General features: G+C 41.2%; 1 protein-coding gene and 1 pseudogene across 1 annotated transcript; both read right to left on the bottom strand.

Moving 5' to 3' along the window:
- Window positions 1-656: 656 nt before the first annotated feature.
- LOC127161580 (olfactory receptor 52J3-like) lies at window positions 657-1,597 on the bottom strand (annotated as a pseudogene).
- A 6,468-nt stretch (window positions 1,598-8,065) lies between these two features.
- LOC127161574 (olfactory receptor 52J3) lies at window positions 8,066-9,004 on the bottom strand. The gene has a single exon (XM_051104318.1). It carries the CDS (start codon window positions 9,002-9,004, stop codon window positions 8,066-8,068), a length of 939 nt encoding a protein of 312 aa, XP_050960275.1.
- Window positions 9,005-10,830: the final 1,826 nt, after the last annotated feature.

Below are 10,830 nucleotides of genomic sequence, written 5' to 3'. Positions count from 1 at the left end.
ACTCACTTCTGCAGTAAGTGAAGCTGGATCACGAATGATGTTACTGACTACAGATCAGGAAAACGTAAAGTACAGTAATTTAAAAACAATAACTCTTATCTGTGAAAGAGGAAGAAAGTATTAATAACAAGAATATTAAATAATTTGTCATTTTTACCCATTAATTCATAGTTAATTAATAGTTTTCATACAATGCCTGTTTACATTATAAATAGGAGTTTTTTTTTTAATTAAGATAAATTATTTAAATCTTAGTTGTTTTGAAGTTTTGTTGCTTTTTTAAAATGGACGTATATCATCCTTTCATTCTGACATATCCAGCTAAAGTATTTTATTTGTTTTGAATCATTTTTATCAACAGCAGGTTAGATTCTTTATAAAAAAAAAAAAAAAAAGGAAGCCACTGCATAGCAGAATGTACAAAAAAAAATACATTGTAGCATGTCAGCAGATTAATGATCCACATTTGTTTAGTAATTTTAATAATTAATGCTAATAAAAAACATTTGTCGGCTAAAGGTTTGTGAGCTTTCAAGTATTTCATTTTTTACTACTGACAATAGATGAATAAAAATGAATGTATAATAATTAAAAACAGTAACTGTGAGGAAAAAAAGCTCAAAATGTTTTAATATGTCATCTTCAAACAAGCATGTTCAGACACTGTGTATCTTACTCCTGAAACAGGTGAGAATTTTCTGTCTGATCTCTTTAGTTTTAAAACCATAAACAAGTGGATTTACAAGGGGAGGAAACACAAAAAACGTTATGGAAAACATCCTGCGTATGTAAGCTGGAACACTTTCAGATCGATGTGCAACTAGAGGAAAAAGAGTATTGAACTCCAAGAAAAGAAAGATGACCAAATGAGTGCCACATGTCTGAAGTGCCTTATTCTTTGCATCAGACTGCTTATTAGTAATACAGGTGATTAATATATGAATATATGTAAATACCACAACAGAAAATGCAAGGACGTGATACAAAACCAGCGTAAACAATCCATAGATATTGTTCACTCTTGTGTCTTCACACATGAGTTTCATTATCGATGGATTATAGCAGATGAGATCTGTCATGTGCGTCTGGCAAATTTTGTAATTCAGAAAAAAAGAGAGAAAAGAACAATTATTACAGTAAAATTAAAAAGCCACATCCCAGTTATGATTTTCACCAAGTTATTGGTATTCATAATGGCTCCATACCTCAGTGGGGAGCAGATAGCGATATACCTGTCAAAGGCCATAGCAGTAAGAATAACATACGATGCACTACCATACAAATGTACTATAAACCCTTGAAGCATACATGCAGGGTACGATATTGATGTGTCCTGAGACCATATACTATACAGCAGCTGAGAAAAAGGTTTGTTGCACCCATTGTGTCATTGATAGGCATGTTAAGCAACAGTATGTACATTGGTTTGTGAAGATTCCTGTTCAAGCAAATAGTGACAACAATTGTAACATTGCAGAGTAAGATAAACAAGTATGTTGTTAACCCAAATAAAAATGCAGGATAAATGCTCGTCTCAGGCAGTTCCAAAAGAGTGCAAAGTCAGGACCAGTGAGAGGACAGATCCATTTGGATACATGGTAAATGTTACTTAGTGATGACCTGTTAAAAAAAATTTTAAACTAAGTTGAATATTGGGTAATTTGCATTTTCAGTATATATAAACTAATGAAGCATTTAGATTAAATCTAAATCTCACCTAACCGTTGAATCTGTGTTGCTGTCCAAACTTGAGCAGTAATTTTTTCATTTTTCCTTGTTGCATCTTATACATCCTTGAAAAGTCATCAGTACTTTTACCTACAGCACATTTGATTCTCCACAACATATTCAGTAAGACAAAATGATGGCAGGACATTCACATATCAGAAGCTAAAGGTGGCAGCTTATCTTACTTCGGTGTTGTTGGAAAGTGCTTTGTTGTTTTCGTCATCTTATTTATACTTGTGTGTTTACTATGGGAATGGACGATGGCATTTAGCATGCGCACATTAGATTCTAACCAAGTGACATGCTCTACAGATCAATATTTTTACATGAGACAGAAGTCTAAGTATATTGCCCTCTGCTGCCCACTGAAATAGAGTGCAGTTATATATATACAATGTATTAAATATTTTCATAAGTATAATTTAACATCATTGAATCAGTTTGTTTTGATAAATACATATTTTAATTTATTACTTTCTTAGATGTATTACTTTCCAGTTTAAAGTTTAAATAAATAAACTTTGCTATCAAAAAAGTGTCACAAACACACACACACTGAGATGGAGGAACGAGAGGTGAGTGGCAATCCAATCCAATGTTTTATTAACAAGCTTGTTTGCTGAACAACATGGTGAAAAGCAGAATAAAGAGTTCTTAACTGAATGGTTTTGTAGCGTTGAGATGACACAGAGTCCAAGTATTGAGCCACGCCAATCTCCAGAGCACAATGTAGCAGTCCACGTGGAAACAGCATAGAGACAAGGAAGTTAGCATGTGAACGGTAGACCAGACAATGAGTGTGTGCGTGAGTGTCTCTTAAATAGGGCGTGGCTCAATGAGGTCCAGGTGCAACAGATTAGAACTCGGATGATGATGAATGAGTGGGCGGTGCTACCGGAGGTGTGGCAGATGGAGGTGGCTGTGGTGAATGCCTGACACTACCCCCTCCTCCAGGGGCGGCTCCCGACGCCCTTACACGACGCCGAGGGCGACCACGACCGCGAGGGGCAGGACGATCCGGGTGACTCCTATGGAAGTCCAGAAGTAAGGTGGGATCTAGGATGTCATCTCTGGGTACCCAGGACCATTCCTCGGGTCCGTACCCCTCCCAGTCCACGAGGTATTCTAGGTGGCCCCCTCGATGCCGTGAGTCCAAGATCTCGTGAACCGTGTAGATGGAGGGTTGGTCCAGGACTTCTGGAGGAGGAGGTTCCGCTTCAGCTCCCGGGGTTTCTGTGGCAGAGGGATAGAAGGGTTTAAGGAGTGACACATGGAACGTGGGGTGTATGCGGTACCTGGGAGGGAGCTGAAGCTGAAAGGTGACATCGTTGATCTGCCTCAGGATCTTGAACGGACCAATATAGCGGGGACTCAGCTTGCGGCAGGGCTGACGCAGACGAAGGTCACGGGTGGATAGCCAGATCTGATGCCCAGGTTGGTATCCCCAGGTCTGGTGAGCAGCAAACCTCTTGTGTCTGCTCCTGAAGATGGTGATGAGCTGAGTCCCACACTCTTGTCTCCCAAAACCAGTGGTCAACAGCTGGAACATGGGAAGGTTCCTCCGTCCAGGGGAACAGCGGAGGCTGGTAACAGAGTACGCACTGGAATGGTGTTAAGCCGGTGGTATCTTGGCGCAGAGAGTTCTGTGCGTACTCGGCCCATGGGAGGAACCTGCTCCAGCTGTGCTGGTCCTCGTGACAGTATGCCCGGAGGTAACGTCCCAGCTCTTGGATCTTTCTCTCTGTCTGGCCATTGGTCTGTGGATGATAACCGGAGGAAAGATTAACAGAAACACCAAGAAGCTTGAAGAAAGCTTTCCATACGTGAGAGATGAATTGAGGTCCCCAGTCCGACACGATCTCCTCAGGCAAGCCAAAGTGACGAAACAGCTGTTGGAACAGATGTTCAGCAGTCTCCAATGCAGCTGGGCAACCCCTTAAAAGGGAAAACTTGCACATCTTAGAGAAACGATCCACCATAACTAGGATACAGGTGTTACCTTCGGAGCCCGGGAGATCGGTCACGAAGTCCACTACTATATGGGACCAGGGCCTCTGTGGGATGGGTAGTGGTACCAGTTTTCCTGTAGGAAGTTGACAAGGAAAGGTAGACATAGCACAGACAGAGCAGCTCTGGACGTACCTGATGGTATCACGGCGCATACTGGGCCACCAGTATCGGGTTTGAAGGAGCGAGAGGGTCCGTTGGCTACCTGGGTGTCCAGAGCCCGGATACTGATGAGCTGTGCCCAGAAGGGTTAGTCGTTGGGAACGAGGAACAAAGATCTTACCTTCTGGGCATTCCGGCGGAGCGGGCTCCTGGAGGGTGGCGTGCCTGATGTTGTTGTCCTGCTCCCAGAGGATGGGGCTGATGATCAGGTTGGAGGGTATGATGGGTTCCGGTTCAACAGGGTGGTCAGCAGAGAACTGTCGTGATAGAGCGTCAGCAGATATAAAGGGAAGGGAAGTTCAGGATCTGGGTGATGTAGTAAGGGTGCGGTGCTGAAAATCTCCTTAAGCTGTTGGAAAGCTTCGTGAGCAGAGGGGTTCCAGATGAGAGCTTTCCGTTTACCCCTCAGGAGGGAGGTTAACGGAGCCGTGATGGAACTGTAGTCCTTGATGAAGCGTCTGTAGAAATCGTAAAATCCTAGGAAACGTTGAAGTTCTTTAACAGTGAGGGGTTGTGGCCATTCTTGAATAGCGGAAACTTTCCCCTGATCCATCTGCACGCCCTCGGCAGTGATGATGTATCCCAGGAACTGTACGGATGGACGATGGAACTCACATTTTTCAAGTTTGAGATAGAGGCTGTGATCATGTAGTTTGTGGAGGACCTGCTGGACGTGCTGGCGATGTTCGGCCAAGTTCCGGGAGTAGATCAGAATATTGTCAATATAGACAACCACGAACCGATGGAGGAACTCCCGGAACACCTCGTTCATAAACATTTGGAAGACGGATGGGCTGATGGATAAGCCGTACTCATAGTACTCATACCCGGTACTCATAGTGGCCAGCAGGTGTCACAAATGCCGTCTTCCATTTGTCGCCCGCACGAATACGAACGAGGTTGTAAGCACTCCGCAGGTCCAGGTTCGTGAAGACTTGGGCTCCACAAAGCTCTTCGAGGGTGGCTGGGACCAGAGGGAGCGGGTATGGTTGTTGCTTGATCTGAGAGTTGAGTTGACAGTAATCGATGCAGGGACGTAAACCTCCATCCTTTTTGCCCACGAAGAAGAAGCTGGAAGTGGCCGGCGAGGTGGATGGTTGGATGAATCCTTGACTCAGAGCCTCTGCAATATACTCCTCCATTGCCTGGCGCTCCAGGATGGACAAAGGATATACTCGCCCCTTGGGGAGCTGGGCCCCAGGTAGCAACTCGATGGCACAATCCCATGGCCGATGCGGTGGTAGGTGGGTGGCTGCTTGCTTGCTGATTACATCCTGGAATGCCATGTACTCAGCTGGGATCTCTGGGGTGAAGGATGGTTCAGGACTTTCCACTCGTGTAGAAGAAAGGTAGACTGGAACGGGAGGTGAATGAGGTACGTTGACAAGGCAGTCGGTTAGACAATGTTCACTCCAGCGGATGATGTCACACAGACCCCAGCGGAGTTCAGGACGATGTTGCTGTAGCCATGGGCGTCCCAGGATGATACTGACGGTGGAATCCTCCAGTACCAGAAACTTTACTATCTCTGAGTGAAACAGTCCCACTTGTAGTGTGATGAAAGGTGAAGAATGACGTATCCTCCCACGCCCCAATGGTTTTCCCTGAATCGTCTTTACTGCCAGTACTTGTGAATGTCGACAACGGGCAAGTTGAAGCTGATTTAAACAGTCCTGGGAGATAAAGTTGCCGGAGGATCCAGTGTCTACCAGAGCGGAAACACATATAGACACATGAGAAGTATGCAATGTCACGGGTACTAGAGTAAGAGAGGTGGTCTCAATCTCTGTGGAAAGGGTACTCACCACGGGGCGTGGGGGTCTGATGGGACAGGTACGGAGAAGATGACCAGGTCGTCCACAATAAATACATAATCCATTTGTGATGCGGTGATTTCGTTCGGTGCGAGACAGGCGAGTTGAGTCGATTTGCATGGGTTCTGGTACTGGGGAGCTAGCAGCCACCGAGGCAAGCTTTCTGAGGGCTGGCAGGCGCCTAGACGCTGGGAAACCTGAGTGGTTCTCTGCAGAAAGGACTCCAGTCCAATACTGTCGTTGTACAAAGCCATCGCAGCACGAATATCCGGATTGAGTCCCTGTCTGTAGGCTCCCAACAGCGCTGTCTCGTTCCAGCCGCTAGCTGCCACCAGCGTACGGAAGTGGAGAGTGTATTCATTCACAGAAGAAGTGCCTTGCTGAAGACGGAAGAGCTAGTCGGAAGTGGAAAGTGTACCGGTGGTCGTGCTGAAAACCTCTGAGAAATGGTTCGTGAATTGTTCATAGGAATGAATGATAGGATTTTCAGAGTTCCAAATAGCTTTTGCCCATTGTAGGGCCTTAACGGTGAGTAATGAAATAAGGAAGGCGACCTTTGCATTCTCCGACAGAAACATTTGTGGTTGCATCTGGATGAACAAGTTGATCTGAAGAAGGAAACCGCTACACTCAGCCGCCTCGCCCACAAACGTGGCGGGCATGGCCATGGGAGATCCTGAGGCAGATGAAGGCGCAGGTGTGGGTTGAAATGCCGCTTTCAAGGCATTCACCAACTCGGTGAGAAAGTTCGATACACCGGGTGTTTCGGTGCTCATCTTTTGTTGTTTTAGCGGTCTGGTTTTCTGTCACAAACACACACACACTGAGATGGAGGAGACGAGAGGTGAGTGGCAATCCAATCCAATGTTTTATTAACAAGCTTGTTTGGTGAACAACATTGTAAAAAGCAGAATAATGAGTTGGTGTTGTAGCGTTGAGATGACACAGAGTCCAGGTATTGAGCCACGCCAATCTCCAGAGCACAATGTAGCAGTCCACGTGGAAACAGCATAGAGAACAAGGAAGTCAGCATGTGAACGGTAGACCAGACAATGTGTGAATGCGCGAGTGTCTCTTAAATAGGGCGTGGCTCAATGAGGTCCAGGTGCAACAGATTAGAACTTGGGTGATGATGAACGAGTGGGCGGTGCTACCGGAGGTGTGGCAGATGGAGGTGGCTGTGGTGAATGCCTGGCAAAAAGCACATATTTACAGTAATTATTATTATTATTTTTACATTTATTCTAAATTAATAACTATGTGAATGCAGTAACAAATGATCAGACTTGCATATTTTATTTGTGAAATGATGTTCAACTAATAAACTGGTAGTCAACATACTTTCAAATCATCAGTCATCAAAACTCTGCAAAGAAACACTTCTTAAAGGGGTCATCGGATGCCCATTTTCCAGAAGTTGATATGATTCTTTAGGGTCTTAATGAAAAGTGTATAACATGCTTTGGTTAAAATTTCTCGATGTTAGTGTAAAAAACACCTTTTTTACCTCACCAAAAACAGCTCTGCAAAAATCAACCTATTCTGGTCGATGTTCCTTTAAATGTTAATGAGCTCTGCTGGCCCCTCTCTTCTCTCTGTGGAGTGACGAGCCTGTTTACTTTAGCTGCATTTAGCCATGTTTAGCCGTTAAATTTTCTAACTAGCTAGTTATTAGGAAAGGTGATTGCAAAGATTCATAAAAACCCCTTATACTCACTTCTGCTGTCAGTGAAGCTGGATCACGAATGATGTTACTGACTACAGATCAGGAAAACTTAAAGTACAGTAATTTAAAACAATAACTCTTATCTGTGAAAGAGGAAGAAAGCATTAATAACAAGAATATTAAATATTTTGTCATTTTTACCCATTAATTCATAGTTAATTAATAGTTTTCATACAATGCCTGTTTACATTATAAATAGGATTTTTTTTTTTTAATTAAGATAAATAATTTAAATCTTAGTTGTTTTGAAGTTTTGTTGCTTTCTAAAATGGACGTATATCATCCTTTCATTCTGACATATCCAGCTAAAGTATTTTATTTGTTTTGAATCATTTTTATCAAGAGCAGGTTAGATTCTTTATAAAAAAAAAACGAAGAAAGTAAGCCACTGCATAACAGAATGTACAAAAATACATTGTAGCATGTCAGCAGATCCACATTTGTTTACTAATTTTAATAATTAATGCTAATAAAAAACATTTGTCGGCTAAAGGTTTGTGAGCTTTCAAATAGTATTTCATTTTTTGCTACTGACAATAGATGAATAAAAATGAATGTATAATAATTAAAAACAATAACTGTGAGGAAAAAGCTCAAAATGTTTTATGTCATCTTCAAACAAGCATGTTCAGACACTATTTATCTTACTCCTGAAACAGGTGAGAATTTTCTGTCTGATCTCTTTAGTTTTAAAACCATAAACAAGTGGATTTACAAGGGGAGGAAACACAAAAACCGTTATGGAAAACATCCTGCGTATGTAAGCTGGAACACTTTCAGATCGATGTGCAACTAGAGGAAAAAGAGTATTGAACTCCAAGAAAAGAAAGACGACCAAATGAGTGCCACATGTCTGAAGTGCCTTATTCTTTGCATCAGACTGCTTATTAGTAATACAGGTGATTAATATATGAATATATGTAAATGCCACAACAGAAAATCCAAGGATGTGATACAAAACCAGCGTAAACAATCCGTAGATATTGTTCACTCTTGTGTCGTCACACATGAGTTTCATTATCGATGGATTATAGCAGATGAGATCTGTCATGTGCGTCTGGCAAATTTTGTAATTCAGAAAAAGAGAGAAAAGAACAATTATGACAGTAAAATTAAAAAGCCACATCCCAGTTATGATTTTCACCAAGTTATTGGTATTCATAATGGCTCCATATCTCAGCGGGGAGCAGATAGCGATGTACCTGTCAAAGGCCATAGCAGTAAGAATAACATATGATGCACCACCATACAAATGTACTATGAAGCCTTGCAGCAAACACGCAGGGTAGGATATTGATGTGTCCTGAGACCATATACTATACAGCAGCTGAGAAAAAAGGTTTGTTGCACCCATTGCGTCATTGATAGGCATGTTAAGCAACAGTATGTACATTGGTTTGTGAAGATTTCTGTTTAAGCAAATAGTGACAACAATTGTAACATTGCAGAGTAAGATAAATAAGTATGTTGTTAATCCAAATACAAATGCAGGATAAATGCTCGTCTCAGGCAGTTCCAAAGAGTGCAAAGTCAGGACTAGTGTGATGACAGATCCATTTGGATACATGGCGAATGTTGCTTACTGATGGCCTGTTTAAAAAAAATGTAAACTAAGTTGAATATTGAGTAATTGACATTTTCAGTATGTATAAACTAATGAAGCATTTAGATTAAATCTAAATCTCACCTAACCGTTGAATCTATGTTGCTGTCCAAACTTGAGCTGTCATTTTTTAATTTTTCCTTGTTGCATCTCATACATCCTTGAAAAGTCATCAGTACTTTTACCTACAGCACATTTGATTCTCCACAACATATTCAGTAAGACAAAATGATGGCAGGACATTCACATATCAGAAGCTATAGGCGGCAGCTTATCTTACTTCAGTGTTGTTGGAAAGCGCTTTGTTGTTGTCATCTTATTTATACTTGTGTGTTTACTATGGGAATGGATGATGGCATTTAGCATGCGCACATTAGATTCTAACCAAGTGACATGCGCTACAGATCAGTATTTTTACATGAGACAGAAGTCTAAGTATATTGCCCTCTGCTGCCCACTGAAATAGAGTGCAGTTATATATCCAAACAAAGCATTAAATATTTTCATAAATATAATTTTAAACCATTGAAACATTTTGTTTTTATAAATACATATTTTAATTTATTACTTTCTAGATGTATTACTTTCCAGTTGAAGGTTTAAATAAATAAACTTTGCTATCACAAAAGCACACACTTACAATAATCATTATTATTATTTTTACATTTATTCTAAATGAATAACTATGTTAATGCAGTAACAAATGATCAGACTTGCATATTTTATTTGTGAAACGATGTTCAGCAAACTGGTAGTCAACATACTTTCAAATCATCAGTCATCAAAACTCTGCAAAGAAACACGTCTATATATACTATAGTGACACTATAGTACTCACTATAGTATATATATATATATATATAGTACTCACTATAGTATATATATATATATATATATATATATAGTATATATTTCACTATAGTGACACTAGTTTCTTTTCAGAAGTTCATGAAGAACTCACCAAGTTGTGGTGCACCAGAAGAGATGAGGAAAGGACTAAGTACCGCTGCTAAGTAACAGACCTCCGCTGTTTAGCTCAAGGTACTGGGGGTTATGTGTTTGCTGCAGATGCTGGGTCTGTCCCACTGAATGTGCACACACCCAAGCAAGACTCCATTGTTGTAGTGGACCAAATCAGAAAATAATTTTAGTAGATTCTCATTTTTAGGAACCAATATCAATTTTCCCAATCAATCTTTTTGTCTATGCTGTTTTCAGTAGATGAAGGAACAGTACATAGTGCACCTCCCATCCAATAAATTGCAATAGGCTAAGCTTTGTCCTTTTTTTACTTTTGATATGAAACAAAGTCTCAGATTCTGTCAATTTCATTAGGAAATTCAAGCAATAAATACTGTTTTGGCGCTCTTTAATGTGGCGTGATAGACCGCTGTAGCTTAAAACTGGGTACTCGCCTGCAAAAGACTTGTGACCGTTTCATTTTTATTCTGGATCCCATACTCTGCTGCCACACTGGAGCGCACTCGCCACCAACTGGACAGGGGTGTGAATTACAGTCTTCAGATTTTTCTGTCAGTGATAACATTTTTTTCTTTAATGATGGACAATTTTCGGTTAACGCAACGTAACCTGATCCCTAAAATGAGGGAAGAACACATTGCATAATGATGCTGCTGGGGAAAAACATTTCTTCTAGAATACTAAATACCTGATTGGTAAAACATCATTGCATTGCAATGTCTAGTGGCATTCAAGCCCGCAAATTAAAGGCAGGAACACTCTTGAGTGTTTTGCGCTTATACATTTGCGCATATAGTAAGCAACTGAAG

This window comes from Labeo rohita, unplaced genomic scaffold (assembly GCF_022985175.1).
Source record: "Labeo rohita strain BAU-BD-2019 unplaced genomic scaffold, IGBB_LRoh.1.0 scaffold_674, whole genome shotgun sequence".
In the NCBI taxonomy this organism is placed as follows: Eukaryota; Metazoa; Chordata; class Actinopteri; order Cypriniformes; family Cyprinidae; genus Labeo; species Labeo rohita.
Note: the sequence above shows the minus strand (reverse complement) of the source record. Positions and strands in the feature narration are given on the sequence as shown.